Here is a 20,968-nt window from a genome sequence, read left to right on the forward strand (position 1 = left end):
TGATCCAAGCAAAACTAAGGCACTGCATAAAGAGAGAAACACTTGGATTGGTGCCATTTTCTAAAATAAAACTGATTTTTATTGTGAGTGGACTGATCAGCAGTCATTGTAAATCTCTGATCTACTCCTTGTGGAGAGCTATGTCCCACAAGTTATGATGTTGTCCCTCTTTGTCTCCCTTTGGAACCCACTGGATAAAAGTGTCATTTTAAGTAACAGTATAATCATGTCACTCAGAATTCATCGTGGTTCTGAAGGTATATTTGCTTCACAATTGCGCTTTGACAATCAGAAATGTAAGTATGCAGTCAAAAGCTGTGTTTTTTTTGCCCTCTTAGAAGTAAAGCCCTTTTGGGATATAAAGGAGCAAGATGTCAGTTTGATTCCAAGACAGCTTTAACATAGAGGAAGTTGCTTGAAAATTTTATTTTTCCCACCACCTTGTCCAACTTTAGCTGGGTTAAGTTCAGTTGCCTCCTGCTGAAAATTGTGGCATTTTCCTGACCTGATTGATGACTATTCTGCATAGCCCAGAACACTTTGAGGTGTACCTTTTGAATTATGTTGGTAACTTAGCACAGGTAGAACAAAGACAAAAAAATTTGTTGAAACTTAGCATATTTAACAGATCGAATGATACAGAAACACTTAACGTTTTATAGAGTCATAGAGATGTACAGCATGGAAAGAGACCCTTCGGTCCAACCATTCCATGCCGACCAGATATCCCAACCCAATCTAGTCCCACCTGCCAGCACCTGGCCCATATCCCTCCAAACACTTCCTGTTCATATACCCATCCAAATGCCTTTTCAATGTTGCAGTTGTACCAGCCTCCACCACTTCCTCTGGCAGCTCATTCCATAGACGTACCATCCTCTGAGTGGAAATGTTACCACGTAGGTCTCTTTTATATCTTTGCCCTCTCACCTTAAACCTATGTCCTCTAGTTCTGGACTTCCGACTCCAGGGAAAAGACTTTGCCTATTTACCCTATCCATGCCCCTCATAATTTTGTAAACCTCTATCAGGTCACCCCTCAGCCTCTGATGTTCCAGAGAAAACAGCCCCAACCTGTTCAGCCTCTCCCTGTAGCTCAAATCCTCCAACCCTGGCAACATCCTTGTAAATCTTTTCTGAACCCTTTCAAGTTTCACAACATCTTTCCGATAGGAAGGAGACCAGAATTGCATGCAATATTCCAACAGTGGCCTAACCAATGTCCTGTACAGCCGCAACATGACCTCCCAACTCCTGTACTCAATCTGACCAGTAAAGGAAATCATACCAAAATTCTTCTTCAGTGCAAGAATTCTGCTTCTCTTCACAGATGCTGCGTTTCTCCAGCAATGCCTGTATTTGTTTCAGATTTCCAGCAGCAACAGTCTTTTCCTTTTACAAATTTATAGACTTTATCACCATGCATTAATTGCACTGAACCAGTCAGTCATAGTGTTTCGTGCTTCTCTTTATGAAGGAAGTGAAGTTGGGGAATCACTGCCAGTTACCTAACCCTCCCCACCTGCTGCTGTTCGGAGTCTTTTGAGGCATTTGTGACTTTTGGCATAGGCCTGTTTGTCATTTGGCTTTTCAGATGTGTGGTATGGTGTGAAGAAGCAGGCACAAGGTACATTCACGTTTTGAAAAAATGTGGAAGTAAATTTCCTCAGCTGACCCGTTGGGTAAGCATTAATGAGACAAATGACATCTTAGCACTGCATTGTTGAAAGCTATTTTGAGGAAGGAGGAAGTCAGTGAGGGTTCCTACTCGAGTTGTCGAGTAATGGTTGTTTAAAAGTGTGCAGTTATGAAAACCATTTTCAGACAACGACATGACTGGCAAATGCATGTTCTGGATCAGTGGTGCTGGAAGAGCACAGCAATTTAGGCAGCATCCAAGGACAGGCAAAATCGACGTTTCGGGCAATCCTGATGAAGGGCTTTTGCCCGAAACGTCGATTTTGTCTGTCCTCGGACGCTGCCTGAATTGCTGTGCTCTTCCAGCACCACTGATCCAGAATCTGGTTTCCAGCGTCTGCAGTCATTGTTTTTATCTGGCAAATGCATGTTTCATTCGATCTCCTCGCCCTCCCATTCCATAATATTCCGTTCCCTGTTGAAATCTTACTCAGTGTCTCTGTTCGACAGAGTGAATAACTAATTGTTCGAGAATAATGTGGGTGCTGGGACAAGAGGAAGTTCCTTGAGTGTCAGTGTTTCCCATTGGGGAAGCCAAGTCGGTTTTGGGAGGAGAAAAGGATAGAATGTGGTTGAGTTAGTCAGTCAGATGAGGAAGGATTGAGGCTGTGAAGCTTAATGCAGTGCAAACAGCAACATCTGATTGGGTATGTGTAAGCAGAGAACAGTTTTGTTTTCTTTATTCATAGCTTGTGTGTATCACTGGTTTGGCCAGCATTTGTTACCACAATTGCTTGCCACAATGTGGTCAAGCTTGTTGCTGTGAGTCTGGAGTCAAGTGTAGGCCAGACCAAACAAGACCAGCAGTTTCCTTCCTGAAAGGACATTTGTGAACCAGATTTTTTTTGCTGGCATTCAATTGTAGTTTTGTAGTCATCATTAGAATCTTAATTTAACTTTAAAAGTCTGGAATTCAAATTCTACCATTTGCTATGGTGGGTCTCAAACCTGGGTCCCCAGAATATGACTTGGCTCTTTGGATTAAGATTTTAGTGATAAAAACACTCCAGCATTACCTCCAAAGTAGAAAAGGAAAAGATCTGTTAAAAAAAGTTATCCCAGCTCTTCGTCTTGCATTTGGATTGGGCTGCATCTTGCAGTTTTCCCAGGTGAGCAACAGTATTCCCCACTGAGGCCTCCACCAAGATTTCTTCTGCTGACCTCTTGGAAAATTCTTCAAATTTCTGTTTGGCAAGCACTTATTTTAAACTGGTTTGATGGCAGTGTCAAAATAGCACAAGCAGAGATGCACTAAAAATAGAAGAGAAATTAAGCTTGCTAGTCTGCAGTTCATGTCTCACTGACAGGAGCGCTCTAATTGCCAATGAAGCATGTTAGGCCTCTCCTCTGCAGACCTATGCAGCTTATCATCTGACCCTACTTAGCTGCATGACAGCAACTTGGGAGAACAGAGTTCATGTTTTGGAAATAAGTTGAACCCATCTTTTTTGATTAAAATTATAATTTGAGTTTTGAACAGACTTTATTCTAAGTTAAGGAAGCACTCAAGAAATGTCCTGCAGTGGTTCAAAAAGACAGCCTAGCAACACCTTGGCAACACCTATTAGGGACAGGTATGAAATCCTGACCAAGCGAGCAGCACCAGTCCCGTGAAGGAGCCAATCAGGAAGGCTGTATAAGCACAGTCTGCAAGTTGGTTGGTTGCTTAATATTTGGGCCCTTTGGATTGGGGAATAACTCACCCAGGAGATGACAAGGACGACAGATGCTGGAAAGTCAGAGTTGATCAAATGTGGTGCTGGAAAAAAACACAGCAGGTCCGGCAGCAAACAAAGGAGCAAGAGACTCAACATTTTGGGCATGATCCTTCATTAGTCCTGATGAAGGGTCATGCCCGAAACATTGAATGTCTTGAGCCCAGATGCTGCCTGATCTGCTGTGCTTTTTCCAGCGTGCAAGTCATCGAATCACTCCCTGTTGGTTCAGATCTGGAGTTTTGTCACCCTGATGTACAGATATGTTCATTTTACCTTGGTGATATTGGGTGTCCCTTTTCTGTTCACCTCATCACTCTATGTTCATTGTATCATGCAGGCCTGAGCAAATTCGAACCACATCCAGTCCATGAGATCTCTTCTGCAGCCCACACTTGCATATATTTCTGATTGTTTAAATGACTGTCTGTCTGATGCAGACATACGCAAGTGTATATCTCTGCGAGCTGAGTACGCTTGCACAGCCTCTCTTGGTGTCTGGCAACTTGAGGTCAGGAGTTCTGAAAATACAATTCTGAGACTATGACTGGAGAATGTACTCCCAGGGAAAATAGAGGTAAAATCCACCCCTGCACTGTGAATTCTAGAAATACCTGTTAGGTCTCGCTGTATCTGTAAAGAAAGAAACAGAAATAATTTTGACTTGACGATCAGTCTTTGCAGGAGTAAACTGCCAGACTAGCTAAGTATTTCCATCGCTGGAAGTTTTTATTTACTTTTAGCTAAGTTGGATGTTGGTAATCAAGAGTCTGGAAGCAGGTCTTTGTTGAGTATGCATTACTGTCATGTTCGACTGGACATAGTGAAGCAGTAAGGGCAACAAGTTACGTTGTAGATTATTGCAGTTTTTTTGTTAGATTTTGGTTTTGCAAATATATGCAGTTGTTATTCCAAATCATCACTTCATTTTTCACTTTAGTCTCTTTCTGATATTTTACTCAGCTGTTTAAAAAAAACCAAGAAGCACATTTAGGTTTTCAGTCTTGCACTCATCAGGACAGAATCACCAAAAGTAACAAATCTGAGGGAACAACAGTTTATAGTGCATGAGAAGAAGGTGCCGATTATTAGACAAGTAAAGGGTTCGATTCCAGCCTCGGATGGAGTTTGCACATTGTTCCCCTGTCTGCGTGGGTTTCCTCTGAGTGCTCCGGTTTCCTCCCACAGTCTGAAGATGTGCAGGTTAGCTGTATTAGCCATGCAAAATTACCTAGAGTGTTCAGGGATGTGTAGATTAGGTGCATCAGTGAAGGGTAATGTCGAGTAATAGGGTAGGGGAATGGATCTAGTGGGTGACTGTTCGGGGGGTTGGTGTGGATGTATTGGGCTGAAGGGTGTGTTTCCACACTGTAGGGATACTGTGAATAAACTCTGGTAGACATGTTGCAACAGAGAATACACCAGGCAACTTGAAGGTACTTGAAACTTCAGTTTAACTTCAAGAGAGGGAAGATGACGGTGATCAAGGCATTGTTCTGTTTAATTGAGACAAATGGACTCTTTGTGGCCCTTTTGTAAATAGATGTCGCTTCAAGAATGTCTAAGTGAGCCATACTCTGATCCTGTTTGGTCTTAAATTGGTTGTTAGTGTAATTATAGTTTTGTTACCCAGTTTGCTTATTTCCTCACCAAAGACCACAATTCTTGGGGAGTAAAGCTGGTGTTTCTGACATTAGTCCAGGATTTTAACCTGGGACATTGAAGTCTGCATTAGTATCGCAATGCCAATTAATTTATTGCTTTTAGACAATAGAATCAAACATATTTATAGTTCCAAAATAAGTTGTGTCTGTCTTCATACTTTGTATGCTTACATTGTAACCTCCTGGAGCCACAATTATAACTGAGAAAATTTTGTGAAGTGACGTGGTGAGAAAAGATATTCTCCAAGAGTAGAGAATGCTTGTTTGAGATGCAACGGACTTGCTCAAATTCATACGGGTGGAGATAAGCAAAACAAGCAGCAACTGTTCCTCTATGGCAGATGACCGTTAAAAGTACTGGATTTAGCAGAACCTGACCAAACCTTGCTTCAAAATGATGATGCTGGCCAAGGGATTGAAATAGCAAACTGAAGCACCAGCACCTGCAGTGAAAGTGCATGACTGAAAATATCTGCAAGCAATCTTGTTTTAACATTTTGTGGTAGCCATTTCAGTGTTTCTGTGCTTAAGTTTGTATTGAAGAGCATCTTCTCTTTCTGCTGGAGGTACAGCTCAGCTTTACATCTTCAGATGAACCATTTTGGCCATGATGACAAGTGAGCAGTGTATAATTTCAAGCTATGGTCTTGTGATTTGAGAAAATTAAAAAAATAACAGCATGTTCCCAAGTATGGGATAGATTCCACATGTACTCGATAGGGTCTCTTTGGAAATATGCTGTGAGGTTATTAAATCCTGAAATGAGGTAGAGAGGCGATGTACTGTCCATAAGGTAGAGTGGCTAAAATATCTTTTAGTCACTACAGATTTGCTTTCTTGTGGTCATTGCTGCACCAACATTTGTAAATTGCAGTGCAGTATTTATTTTGGCAAGGTGAAATGAAAATACTCTAATGGAAATCTGAAACACAAGAAAATGCACTGAACAGATCAGTCAACATCTGTGGAGAGAGAAATAAAATCCTATCAGGGTTTAATCGCAGTATGAAAGAGGAGATATTCAAAGTTTGTGAGAAGATTTGTAGCTCAGGCGCTCGTTGTTGTGGTTCTGTTCGCCGAGCTGGGAATTTGTGTTGCAGGAGTTTCATCCCCTGTCTATGTGACATCCTCAGTGCTTGGGAGCCTCCTGTGAAGCGCTTCTGTGATCTTTCCTCCGGCATTTGTAGTGGTTTGTCTCTGCCGCTTCCGGTTGTCAGTTCCAGCTGTCCGTTGAACACCAACCAGCCACGAAACGACACGACCAGCTATCCTTAGTAGCCACACACGCAGATGACAAGCAACATGAGTTTGACTGGGTCAACACTACTATTAGAGGACAAGCCAAACAGAGAACAGCCAGGGAATTCCTAGAGGCATGGCACTCATCCACAGATTCAATCAATAAGCACATCGACCTGGACCCAATATACCGGCCACTGCAACGGACAGCTGGAACTGACAACTGGAAGCGGCAGAGACAAACCACTACAAATGCCGGAGGAAAGATCACAGAAGCGCTTCACAGGAGGCTCCCAAGCACTGAGGATGTCACCTAGACAGGGAACGAAACGTCTGCAACACAAATTACCAGCTTGGCGAACAGAACCACAACAACGAGGAAATATAATTTTGTTGGTGTATGGAATGAAGTATGATAGAATTATCATAATTCTATCTTTGTTTCAATTGGTTTTCTTTTCCACTTGGCTCTCTAAACAAGTTTGATTGCTCAGAGCTGGCCCAGTTTGTCCACTTCTGGGCTGAAATCAGCCTTGATAGTTTTCTTTCATACTGACCAGTAATATTTTTACAGAAAGGTGACATTTCCATTCTGCTTTGTGCCTGGTAATTAGTGGATGTTTGAGGGTTTCTGTCAGGCACTATTATTGCATAAAGCTGTCTGTTGTACAAGCCATCTGCAAGGAAATAAATATTGTTTTACGAAAGCCACAAAAACCCCTAAAACAGTCAGTTTCTCTGTGAGTGGTGCTTTATAAGGTGTTTATGGCTCCTGCAACCATTGTTTGTCTGAGGCAACTTCAGTTTCAGTTCTTGGAGATCTATTAACTTGAGTTGTAATTTTCTTCTCTTTCCTTGTCTTAATTTTTCTTCATTTTGAAACCTTGAATTCTCATCACATCCTCATTGAATGATGGTGTCCAATGGTGATGAATGGCTTAACTGTGCACACAGCTGAAATTGTATTGTCCAACTTTAATGATATCTGCACTCATGTTAATTTCAATCACTCCTACGCAGTGATGACTAAATGTGCAACAGCAAAATTATTGAGCAATAAAATTATTTTAGATCTTTAACAGATTTGTTTGTTATCATAACCCAGAGATTTACAAAATGAGCATGAAGTTTCCACATTAGCCATCGTGTGAGTATTTTTCTGCAGTGCGGATGTTACCATGGTGGGAGGGAGTGCACAGGAGATGCTTTTAGATCACTAACCACAATGTGTACAAGGGAGACTTTGGGTGTCTATTATGGATGTATGCTATGTAGAAAGATTTGCATTTGGAGGATTTTTTTCCAACTATATTTTTTTCTAGATCTTTTCTAATGAACTCATTCACCAACATTGTAACGCATCCCAGGAGCAGGTAGCACTTGAATCCAGGTCTCTTGGCTCAGAGGTCAGGACACTGCCAGTGTGCCTTAAGAGCCCTCATTGTTGTTTAATTATAGTCTAGTACAGAGGCAAGCATTTCCAACCCACCTCGCTAACTTGTCGGCCAACTGCTTGCAATTTCCCATCTGCAGTTACAGCAGACAACAAAACATCTGGACTGCGCGCAGGTTTATTTCTTAGTAATATGGGATGCAATGCAAAAGTATTATGTCTGCCACAGGCAGTGAAATGCACACCAAAAGAAGTGCTGGGATCACAATGTTGTCTCAGCAAATATGAGCAAAACTTCCTCCAAGCAAGTCTTCCCTGTTTAGATCCCTGCATGGCAGAGCAGGTTCAAGGGGCTGAATGGCCGCCTCCTGTTCCGATTTGTTATGACGTGTAGAGATCTTTGCTGTGCTGATCAGAACGCTTCTTTGTGATCTTCTCCAGATACTTTCACCTGTTTGCTGGAGAGATGGGGTTACAGGTTCCTGCGAAATTTTCTTTCCACAAGTAGGACACTGGCATTGCTGGCCAGAATGTTTTTGGCTGACCCTTGTCGAGAAGGTGGTGGTGAGCGGCAGCAATCCCCCTGCTGTTGGTTGAATCACGACGCCATTGTGGAGGATATGCAGGATTTTGACCCAGTGACAGTGAAGGAATGCTGATCTGTTTCCACGTCAGGCTGATGAGTGGCTTGGAGGGGAATTACCAGGCGGCAGAGTTCCCACCTATCTGTAGATAGAAGTGATTGTGGGTTTGGAGGGTCTTCTGTAAGCATCTTGTAGATAGTTTGTTTCTGAGCATTGGTGGTGGAGGAATTGAATGTTTGTGGAAGTGGTGCAGTCAAGTGAGCTCCTTTTGTCCTGGATGGTGTCAAGCTTCTTGAATGTTGTTTGAGCTGCTGGCAAATGGGGGATATTCCATCACAGTCCTGACTTGTGTCCTGTGAATGGAGCGTCAGGAAGTGACGTCTTCCTAGCCTGTGATCTGTTCTTGTCACCACTGTTTTTATGTGACGAGTCCACTTGAGTTTCTGGTTAACAGTAACCCCAAGGACCTTGATAATGGGGATTACAGTGACCGTAACGCCATTGAATGTCGAATGGTGTTGGTTACATTGCCTCTTGTTGGAAATGGTCATTGCCTGGCATATGTGTGGTGTGCATGTTGCTTACTACTTGTCATCCCAAGATGCCATTCTTGCTGTATTTGAACAAGGAGTCCTTCAGTATCTGAGGAGTCACAAATGATGCTGATCATTGTGCAGTCATTGGCGAACATATCCGTTCCTTCAACAATCCTTGTTGTTTTAAAGTGCTGTTTTCCTGTTTTTAGTCTATAATCAAAAGTATAGAACAGTAAAAAGATGCCCTCCTTTACAATGACTTGTATTCAGTTCTGTGGTTGAATTTTATTTTTCCATTCATTGGTGACTTATTTAGCAGATTGCTCGTCAAGTTGTTCATTTTATTATTTTGAGTTTTTTTTAAAAACTGGCTTCATTGTCTCAATTTTTCAAGATAATTGCTTCAATTCCATATTCAAATCTAAAACAGACAACTCAATTCCACGTTTATTCACATAAGTGCACAGACTTTAAGCAAAACAAACCCACAATTTGTGCGTAAGCCTTGAATAGATAGCACATATCCTCAGAAGGCCTGGGCAGAAATGCTGTAAACAAAGTATTATTTGTGCAATTATTTGAGGCTCAGTCAACTGAATGGCCATTTGTTTTTGTCTTGTGTGGGAGGTAACTGCATAAGAATACATTTTAGGCACAGTTCAAAAAGAACAGGAGGTGGAATCATATGCCTGTAATGTTGATCCCTGTTGAATTACTTATCTCTGAAATGTTGGGTTTTCTGTATGATGAGACATTAGGTTTTTTTTGTTTTACCTGTATACCACTTACAATCTTCCTATGGGGGATGTTAAGTTGGGTGTAGCTATACAGCTAAAATAATACCAGGATAAGTTATTTTGTAACTTTAAAGTCAAATGGGATTGTGCTTTCTACAGTTCAGCTACATGGGATTGTTATTTTGGAAGCAGTGAGGTGAATAATTTACAAGAGGCAAGTACCAGGAATCTTTGAGTTCAGGGAAAAGTAACAACCTTCTGAATTTGCTGTTTAAGTTTCAGTTTCACAAACTTGTAAGACAGTGTACCAGAGACTACTACAAGCCTACAAAAAAGAAACCTCTCTGACATAGAATCCCTACAGTGTGGAAACTGGCCCTTTGGCCCAACAAGTCCATACTGACACTTGGAAGAGTAACCCACCCAGACCCATTCCCTTACCCTGCTTCCCTACATTTCCCCTAACTAATGCACCTAACTTACACATCCCTGACCACTGTGGACAATTTAGCATGGCCAACTCACCTAACCTGCACATCTTTGGACTGTGGGAGGAAACTGGAGCACCCAGAGGAAACCCACGCAGACTCGGGGAGAATGTGCAAACTCCACACAGACAGTCGCCTGAGGCTGGAATCGAACCCGGGTCCCTGGTGCTGTGAGGCAGCAGTGCTAACCACTGAGCCACCGTGCCGCCCCCAATTTGTCTTTTAGTGCGAAAAAAGGCAAAATACCTGGGAGACTTCAGACAAAAAATTCTACAATAAGAAAAGACCCAGCTCCACTGAATGTTGAATCGAAGATTGACTATCATTCTGTGGGAAACATTGTCTCATTATTATGAAAATACCAGAAGACTGCGAGAAATAACTTAACCCACTCGTGTGCCCTGGACTTGGACATATAGAATTTATTTTTCAACCCATCATATTTGTGTCAAACCATGTGGTTTTGGTCTGTCTTACTTGTGAATGATGGATATATATTTGGGGTCTCAAAGATGTATAGCTTTCATCCCATGATAGGAAATCAATAATCTGTTTTCAGCCGATTTTTATCGCATTAGTTGCTGAGAACAAATATGTGTTTCTATTTATCACAAAACATGGTGTGGATTAGTTTTAGCCTGAATAATAGGGTGTGGTAAAACATTGTGGTTCATTTTGATAGTTATACGTTTGTAACAGCTTGTGGCATATTAAGATTCAATTATCAATACACTTTTTCCAGTTGACTCGTAAAATTGTTATGTTTGGAACAGGAATTTTCCCTACCTTGTTTAAACATACATGAAAGAAAATATTCTATGTTAAGCTTGAGGTTAGCTTATGACGAACTTCGGTTTACCAATCCTTTCATGGCTGCAATATGAGGTGTTAGGAACGGATGACCTGCAAGTCAAGAGTGCTTGTATTTCAGATTTCTCAACCATTCAAGTATTGAAATCTGTGCATTCTTGTTACTTCTCTCAAACCTGCAACATACTTAGTGGTTTAAAATTAATAATGTTGTTTTGATTTGTGGAGGACCTTTCCTTTTGTTTTAATATCGCTTGCTCTTTGATTCAGATATTGCATTACCAAGAGATTGTATTTATGAAGAATAAATACATTGCAAATAGGCAAAGTTAAATATATCTCACTGCTGTTTTCTTGCCTGCCTCTGACTGGGCAGATGTATTACTCCATCAGACATATGTTAGACATGTCCACCTTTTACCTCCAGGTATTTTTGCCATTAAATTTTAAATAGGAAATAATATGGTTTGAAATCTTTTGTTTTATTAACAGATTAACCTGAATAAAAATGGTGAATATTGGTGGAATGCAATTCTCGAAGGTGAAGAGACAATTGACATAGAGAAGATAAACAAAGAACGGTCAATGGCAACAGTGGATGAGGAGGAACATGCAGTGCTGGACAGACTAACATTTGATTATCATCAGAAAATGCAGGGCAAACCACAGAGCCATGAAATGGTAAGCAAGTTATCAGTAATGGGGAGCTGGCTGCTGATCCCTGAACACTTGGCTGAAAAGGTATCAATGTTGAAATAGGTAATGCTCCCTGTCCATATCCTTTTTATTTTGGTCACACTTGGATTATCAAAATCTATCATGGGAGAAGTTGTAGGACTGTGGCACCATGTGAAGCTAGTGGATTCGCTGCACATTTGGCTGGAAAATGTCTTTGTCTCCTTTTTTTTCCCCCTCCCTTGACAACTGCAAGTTTTAATGCCCAAAATAAGTTTTGAAAATACTCAGTTATGAATTTATTGAGTCTTTTAAAACTTCCACCAGAGTTTTCCTTTTGAAGGTGTCATTTGGGTTTTTAATTTTTTGCTTTGAATTGTCACTTCTACGTGAGAATGTCGGCAGTGTTTGTGTCACCAACATGTAATTGTGTGAAATAATAACTTCTTTTCACTTTAGTCTCTGTCGTAATTTGTTTCTTTATTTCCAAGTTATCTGAGGCCAAGTTAGGTGACAAATGTAATCCAGGTCAAATGCATTTTCACTCAGTGACCGTTCATGTGAAGTCCACACATTTTCTAACATTGCAGGTTGCAAAACTTCATGTTTTCTGAGTTAATCAATCTTTTTGTTGATCCCACTTGGTGTGGTTTCCCAGCCAATAGCAAATGGGTTTTTATTTTCTGAATTATCTTTCTAAGCCTTCTTGCCATTGGGCTGAGTAAAGCATTCAAGACAACAACTTCAATCCAGATTTCTACTGATTCCCACTGCAAGGACCTTTGTGCATCTATCAGCTGTGCACAGATTCCTGATTATGGATGCAAACAGAACTTGATGGAAAAACTCAGGCAGCATCTGTGGAGAGAAAGCAGAGTTTTCAGCTCCAGTGATTCTTCTTCAGAATTGATTGAAACGAGGAAAGGATGGGTAAATATGCTGAAGAGTGGCAAAAGCGGGCGGAGTAAATGATAGTTGGGGATTGATCCCAGAGAGAGAACAATTTTGGGTGGACCAAGGAAGGGGTAAAAGTCAGCCTGGGTGAATCAGTAACTACAAATGAGGACCATTAATAGCTGACAATGGGTTGGTTGTGAGAGCAGCCTATATGATGACAAGGCTGGGCGTGTGGGGTTAGGGGTGAGGACATGGGCAAGGGTGCTCAGGCCTCAAATTATTGAACTGGATATTGAGGCCTGAAGGTTACAGGGGGCCCAAGCGACAAATGAGATGCTGTTCTTTTAGTTTATGCTGAACTTCACTGAGCATTGCAGCAAGCCTGAGATGTTGGTGAGGGAACACTGTGGTGTGTTGAAATGACAGGCAACCTGGAGCTCAGTCATACTTGCAAACATGTGAACAGAACGTCGGGTGTTTGGGGGTTGGGGTGTGTGTTGCAGGGCCACCCATGGAGGTGGCCAAGGCTCCCAGTGACTCCGTATGACAGGGCACAGCCCCGTAAACTGGCTGTGTGACTGGGAGCGCCAGTGCCTGGCGGAGGATGAGAGGCGTGACCCTGGGCCTGAGACCGGCTTCAGAGGAAGCGAGGCCGAGGCCCAGAGACAACGGCTTTGGCCGTGCTTGGCTACTGCCATCACGCAGCTTTGCAAAAGTACCGAGGATGGGGTAGAGACAGAGATCTGGGGGGAATGGGGGTGTGAGGTTGGGGTCTGGGGGCAGCAGGAGGCGAGATGGGGAGGGGTCAGTTTGGCAGAAAGAGGAACTGGGTCTGAGGTAGAGAGACATGGGCAGCAGGGGGAAGAGACAGTGGAGGGAGGAGAGAGGTGAGATTGGTGGGGAGAGACCTGGGGAGAGGCTCAGGATGATGTAAGTTATGTGGGAGAGTGGATAAGGACGGGAGGTGGGGATATAAAAGACAGAAAAGTTGAGTTAGGCAAGAGAGAGGTGAGTGGAGGAGGTAGGCAGAGGGTGGGTGAGGAGAACTATCGATAAGGAGGTTAGGACAAGACACACAACTGGTTTGAGGCTAAGGCAACTGAGATGAACCCTGTTGTTGAAGCCAAGCGTGTCCCCTAGCGGAGTATAAGCGGTCAGCGAGCTCAGGGTTGCCAGGAACAAGGTTCAGCAGAATGCCAGGCTTTGCACCAACGAGTACTGGACACAGCTAAGTGAGGACATTCAGACGGCCATGTAACAGGGAACATTAGGGGAATCAAGGCATCAAGAGGCACTAGGACCAGCTCAGAGCAAGACAGCCCTCCCTCAAATCTTCTACTGGGGAAGAAATCACAAAGGCCAGCAGATGGAGAGGTGGTTGAACAATACTCTGATCTTTACTCCAGACAGCACACCGTGTCCGCTTAAGCGCTTGATGCCATCACGTGCTGGCCGACCATGGACGAGCTAGATGCAGAGCCATCAGTCGAAGAGCTCAGCAAGGCCATTGACAGCCTGGCCTCAGGTAAGCCCTGGGTAGTAACAGGATTCCTCCTGATCTGATCAAGTGCTGCAAGACTAGCTTGCTGCTCCCATTTCATGAAGTCCCCTGCCAGTGCTGGCAAGAAGGAGCTGTACCCACGGGCCATGAGGAATGCCAAGAGCATTACCCTCTACAAGAACAAGGGTGAGAGAAGCGACTGCAGCATCTACAGAGGCACCTCTCCCTCAACATTTGGCAAAGCCTTTGCTCGAGTCATTTTGACTCGCCTGCACAAACTGGCGGAACACGTATACCCAGAGTCACAGTGTGGCTTCTGAGCTAAAAGGTCAACAGTAGACATGCAGTTTTCCCTTCGTCAACTGCAGGAGAAGTGCAGAGAACAAATGCGAGGTGCTGCATTTTGGGAAAGCAAATCTGAGCAGGACTTACACACTTAATGGTAAGGTCCTTGGGAGTGTTGCTGAACAAAGAACTTGGAGTGCAGGTTCATAGCTCCTTGAAAGTGGAGTCGCAGGTAGATAGGATAGTGAAGAAGGTGTTTTGGTTAGGCCACTTTTGGAATATTGCATGCGATTCTGGTCTCCTTCCTATCGGACAGATGTTGTGAAACTTGAAAGGGTTCAGAAAAGATTCACAAGGATGATGCCAGGGTTGGAGGATTTGAACTACAGGGAGAGGCTGAACAGGCTGAAGGTGTTTTCCCTGGAGCATCAGAGCCTGAGAGGTGACCTTATAGAAGTTTACAAAATTGAGGGGCATGGACAGGGTAAATAGATAAAGTCTTTTCCCTGGGGTGGGGAGCCCAGAACTAGAGGGCATAGGTTTAGGGTGAGAGGGGAAAGATATAAGAGAGACCTAAGGGGCAACCTTTTCACGCAGAGGGTGGTACATGTAAGGAATGAGCTGCCAGAGGAAGTGGTGGAAGCTGGTACAATTGCAACATTTAAAAGGCATCTGGATGGGTATATGAATAGGAAGGGTTTGGAGGGAAATGGGCCGGGTGCTGGCAGGTGGGACTAGATTAGGTTGGGATATCTGGTCTGCGTGGATGGGTTGGACTGAGGGGTCTGTTTCCATGCTGTACATCTCTATGACTCCATAACAGAAAATGCTCTGTATGTCGCTTTCATCCACCTCGCAAGACATTCGACCTGGTCAGCAGGAACGATCTTTTCATGGTTCTCCTGAAGATCGGCTCCCCACCAAAACTACACAAAAGTGAGGACTGCAGATGCTGGAAACCAGAGTTCAGATCAGAGTGGTGCAGGAAAAGCACAGCTGGTCAGGCAGCATCCGAGTAGCAGGAAAATCGATGTTTCGGGCAAAAGCTGCGCAAAATGTCAGTATTTTTTTCCTGCTCCTCGGAGGCTGCCTGACCTGCGCTTTTCCAGCACCATTCTGATCTGAACTCCCCACCAAAACTGCTGAGCATGATAGAATCCTTCCACAGTAACACAAAGGGGACAGTGCAGTTCAACAGCAACTCTTCTGAACCCTTCAACATCCACAGTGGCGTCAAACAAGGCTGCATCCTTGCTCCCACACTCTTGGGGATTTTGTTTTCTTGCTGTGCTCCTGAAACATGCCTTTGGCACTGCAGTGGAGGCAATTTACCTACGCACAAGATCAGAGGGCAGGCTCTTCAACCTGGCCCACCTCAGAGCCAAGACAAATGTATGTGTGGCACTCATCAAGGACATGTTGTTTGCTGATGATGCTGAAGTTGCAACACACACCCAGCAGGAACTCCAGTCACCGATAGACCACCTCTCCGAAGCTTGCAAGGTTTTCAGGTGACTATCAGTCTGAAGATGATGTGCATCCTGGGACAGGACACAGAGTAACTGCCGGTCATCACCTTTGACGACGACAAACTCAATGTGGTCCATCAGTTTACGTCCCTGGGTCTACCATCACTGATAATCTCTCCTTGGACACAGATTGATAAGAGGATCGGGAAAGCAGCCTCAACTCTTGCTCACGTCACGACTCGAGTATGGACAAATCCCAAGCTGAGAGTGAAGACAGAAGTGTCAGTCTACAACGCCTGTGTCATTAGCACACTGCTGTACAGCAGTGAAATGTGGACTACATATGCCAGACAAGAGAGAGGACCGAACACCTTCCACTTGAGTATCCGCTGTATCCTGGTACATCAGCGTGTCCAACGCAGCGGTCCTATCTCATGCTGGCCTTCCCAAAATGTACACTCTGCTCAGGCAGCAGAGACTGTGTGCTGGCTGGGCCATGTTAATCATCCAAGGAACAGGAGAATTGACGTTTCGGGCATAAGCCCCAAAACATTGATTCTCCTGCTCCTTGGATGCTGCCTGACCTGCTGCGCTTTTCCAGCAACATATTTTTCAGCTCTGATCTCCAGCATCTGCAGTCCTCGCTTTCTCCATGTTAACCATCCCCATGGATATCCTCTGTGGAGAGCTCGTATCTGGGAAGAGACCCACTGAGCATCTCCAGCTGCGCTACAAGGACATCTGCATCAGGGACGTGAAGGCGTTTGATATTGTTACAGAGTCCTGGGAATGGCTTGCAGCCGATCGCACAAGATGGCGAAGCACCCTGAACCAACCCCTCAAACAGGAGGAAAGAAGCTGATGAGCGGCCACACGGGAAGGAGTGCAGCAGTTCCAGCAGATAAACGACCGCACACAGATGTGACCTCTGCGACCGTGACTGTCACTCCAGTATTGGTGTCTCCAGTCAGAATGATGTTGCTTCAGGGAAGCAGAAAGCCAGAACAACTAGGTTGCTACCCATGGTCAGCCATGACCGAAAGGGCCTCACACAAACAGAATTTAGGTGTTCTGCAAAGCGGTACCCAGTGTGTGTCATCTTTCATTGTAGAGCAGACCTCTTTGTGAGCAGTGAATACAGTCGACTCTCTTGAGTCAAATGCAGGCAAATGGCTGCTACAACTGAAAGGTGTTTTGGGCCTTGGGTTGAGTTGGGAGGACCCAACTCTGAATGGTCCCCATTAGCAGCTATTCATCGTACCACGCTGATCTCTACCCATTCCTTTTTCAGTTCAACTGCTGTGTTCTCTGGACTCGATCTCTGCCGATCATTTACTCCTCCCCACCTCCCCCAACTTCATTTTCAGTATATCTACACCACCTTTCTTAGCTGCAATCAGTTCTGAAGAAATGTCACTGGATCCAAAATGTTGACTCTATTTTGTCTCCACAGATGCTGCCAGACCTGCAGAGTTTTTTCAGCAATTTATGTTGTGTTTCTGATTTCCAGCATTTGTGGTTCTTTGGTTCTTTATTTCCCCGATCATGGGTGCACAGTTCACAGTCTTATCCCTGCTGCTAAACCTCTGTTGCCGTCGGACTTGACAAAAATGATTTTGTGCACAGAGAAATTGTCATCACCATACTCCTTACTGCAGTGAGGCATGGCTAGTGCATGAGCAACATAGACAATCACAAGAGAAATTCCATCAATATTTGCAATCAAAACATCTGAAGGACACTCCAAAGCTTTTTTTTTTAGAATAAGCATTAGAATCCCTATAGTGTGAAAACAGGCCCTTTGGTCCAACAAGTCCACATCGACCCTCCAAGGAGAATACCACCCAGACCCATTCCCCTGTATTTACCACGACTCATGCATCTAACCTATACATCCCTGAACACTATGGGACAATTTAGCACAGCCGATTCACCTAACCTGCACATCTTTGGATTGTGGGAGGAAACTGGAGCACCTGAAGGAAACTCCACAGATACTGGGAGAACGTGCAACTCCACACAGACAGTCGCTCAAGGCCGGAATCAAATCCGGGACCCTGGAGCTGTGAGGCAGTAGTGCGAACCGCTGTGCTGCCCCATGGGTTCTTGGAACGCGACAGCAGTGACCATAATGACTTTGAGATGCAGCTACTGGTTCAGAATGGTGGTAACTGCATTAAATTGCATGATATTTGAAATTTCAATGTCTTGATGGGGTAGCAAGATGGCCAAGAAGGAAGTAAATGAATGGAAATCCTCTGGATCCTAGGATGATCAACTATGTGCTGAAAGATATGTGAATCAAAAATTGACGTGCTCAGTTGTTGAAGTCTGAAGTCACAAAAGTGTGTCCCTGACATTCTCAAATTGAGGGGTAGGTAACGGTGCTTATCTGACTTGGGTAACCCAGGGAGCTAGGATAGAAAACAACAACGAAATGGAAGCATGTTAAAACGAGCAGGGCAGTTTCAATTACTGTGGCCAGTTGAATTGACAATCATTTGCAGTTGATGGCAAGGGAATAATTTGTCAATTATGCAGTCGACCTAATGAAAATATATTATATAATGCAGTATCCAAAAGTAGCTTTGCTATCACGGATGTCCCCTGGGTGCTCCAGTTTCCCCTCTCAGTCCAAAGATGTGCAGGTTAGGTGGATTGGCCATGTTAAATTGCCCATAGTGTCCAGGATGTTCAGGCAAGGTGAATTAGCGATTGGAAATGGTGAGTGGGTCTGGATGGGATGCGTCTTGAACAGTCCCTGTGGACCGGATGGGTCGAATGGCCTGTTTCCATAATGTATCGAATCTGATTCTATAACAGCTTAATTGTTACTTTTTGTTTTGCATTGACACTGAAACAAGCTTTCAGAATGGCTTCATCTCCTGTAACAGTATCCTGACCTGGTGTGTGAATTTGCAGTTGCTTTTGGTCAAAATGGTAATTCTGTAAGACTGCCTTCAACAGTTCCAGCACCTCCAACTCATTTCCATGTGAAATACCATCAACATTTCAGTTGGTGATGAGGCTTTCATTTGTCAATCCAATTTTGCTGTTTCTTAATGGTTTTGATATTGGCCCTATCTGGTGAAGTAACTGAAGTATTTCAGTTCATATTCCATACACAGTGGGCAGAGACTCATGGCCAGCGTGGATGCTGATAAACTTCATTTGGGCAAAATCGTATTGTTCTCTGTCTGTAAGCTACTTCAGAAATTCTGTTTCTTTCTTTAATTGTTTAACAATCACATTGTTATTCTTATGTGTTCAGCTGCGTATGTGGCAAGAATTGAGGTGAAATCCCACACAGCTTTGATGGAATTGGCAAAGCATTTCACTGTAGATGAATGTACCTCAGGAGACCAGTCTTAATTACATCTAAATATAGATTTGTGTTGATGGCAGAATCCCATGGCAGCCAAACCACTTGGATCACTCGAGGCTATTTTAAGCAATGCTTATATGACTTTTTTCCCCCCCTATGTGAGCTGTTGGCAAAACCAAACATTTTTGGCCTTGTATCTGAAAGATCCTGGGCCTTTATTTTCATCTTATTTCCTCTCCTTATCTACTTGACAGGACAACTTTCATCTTAAGTTGGTCTGTAGTTCAAATGTAAATTTTAGACAGAAGAGTGAGTAACAAAAAATAACCAATGGTTTGAAAAGGAATGGACAAAGCAGAAATTTAACTGATGAGTCAATGGCCATTTATTTGATGTGATGAATTTGGTGTATGACTGTGAACAACAGATTCATTTTCATGCAGCAAGTTGAAAACATTGTATTCCAAGATCAGCCATGCCGTAAATTTTAGACAGAAGAGTGAGTAACAAAAAATAACCAATGGTTTGAAAAGGAATGGACAAAGCAGAAATTTAACTGATGAGTCAATGGCCATTTATTTGATGTGTGATGAATTTGGTGTATGACTGTGAACAACAGATTCATTTTCATGCAGCAAGTTGAAAACATTTGTATTCCAAGATCAGCCATGCCATAGCTTCTTGACTTGCCACTGCATCAGTATGACTTCATTGAAAGCTTAAAACCTTCCCATGAGATGTCCATTTATTACAGCACCTGATGTTGAGGCCTATCAGAATGACATTACCGGTTTTGTCGCAGATGATTTTGGAAATTTAAGTATTTCAGTGTTGCAGATGTACAGCCACAGGAACTGATGTGATCCTGATTGCAAAAGGAGCCTTAGATTAATTTGTCTTGAAGCTGCTGTTGGACTCTAGATTGGAAAATTGCCTTCTCACTCAATGTCGTAATTTTTCTGAATTGTTCTCATTATCACTGGGTCTTCATTTTGCAGCTTAAATCTCCAATGTGTGGAAAGTTGCTTGAAGTGGCAGTTCACTATTCTGTGCAGGAAGGGTGTGTGTGCCTGAGTTTCTTTATAAACTGGGACAAATGGCAATATTTTCCACTTTTCTCAAACTGTTTATTTGTTAATGATTTCCAGAAAGTGCACGAGATGTTGAAGAAGGGCTGGGATGCTGAAGGCTCACCATTTAAAGGACAAACGTTTGATCCCTCTCTGTTTAACATTTCTCCTGGAGCTGTACAGTTCTAAATATCCTGCCAACACTATTGATATTCACAAGGCCCAGCATCTGACCCCAGACGCCACCGAGGATCTGTACAAATCATGGATTGCACTCTGCTCTTGAGTAACAAGAGACTTCTTCTGAGCTTTGAGTGAAGTCAATGCAAAGCATCAGCTGCCAAATCTCTATCGCAGACAACGTATTTATTTCTCGTAATTCTTATTCTTAATCATCCTTGCATAATTTAGATTTTTCTGAGAAGTTATTTGCTGTCTGCAGATATTTTGGGCAATTCCTCCAAGTATTGTGATTTAGAGTGCTTTCCGGTGAGTAGTGACAGTAGTGTTTGATACTGTTCTTATCCTTTGTGTGAATGCACTGATATTTATATTCCTCTTGTGGCTTTGAAATTAAATAATAAAAACATTTGTGGGCAAAAATTATAGTGATCTAGTCAATCTTACTTTGTATTTGTGTGGTTTCAATGAACAGATTTCTTGCAAGAACTTGTGACAGAAATTGAGTTTTTTTTTGTGTAGTTTTAGCTAAGGGGAGGTCGATTTCATCTAATAATATCATATAAAGGGATCAAATCCAGCTGTAATTCAAGCCATGTCCCCTTCTTCAGACCTAAAAAACATTTCTGAAATTCTGATCTGTTGTCTCTGAGTCTACTTCAAGGAGGAAGCATGCCACCGAGTTAACGTAAAGGTGTTTAA

The 20,968-nt window shown here is 43.1% G+C and overlaps 1 protein-coding gene across 1 annotated transcript in view; it reads left to right on the top strand.

Moving 5' to 3' along the window:
• Nucleotides 1-20,689, top strand: part of nudcd3 (NudC domain containing 3) — a 48,307-nt gene extending 27,618 nt beyond the window's left edge. Inside the window, exons 5-6 of the mRNA XM_043681393.1 lie at nucleotides 11,357-11,545; nucleotides 20,165-20,689. Of these exons, the coding sequence (XP_043537328.1) occupies nucleotides 11,357-11,545; nucleotides 20,165-20,275 (300 nt within the window). The 3' untranslated portion in view covers nucleotides 20,276-20,689. The remainder of the gene's footprint in view (nucleotides 1-11,356; nucleotides 11,546-20,164) is intronic.
• The last annotated feature ends 279 nt before the right edge of the window (nucleotides 20,690-20,968 follow it).

The sequence above is a fragment of the Chiloscyllium plagiosum genome, chromosome 42, assembly GCF_004010195.1.
Source record: "Chiloscyllium plagiosum isolate BGI_BamShark_2017 chromosome 42, ASM401019v2, whole genome shotgun sequence".
Taxonomy (NCBI): domain Eukaryota; kingdom Metazoa; phylum Chordata; class Chondrichthyes; order Orectolobiformes; family Hemiscylliidae; genus Chiloscyllium; species Chiloscyllium plagiosum.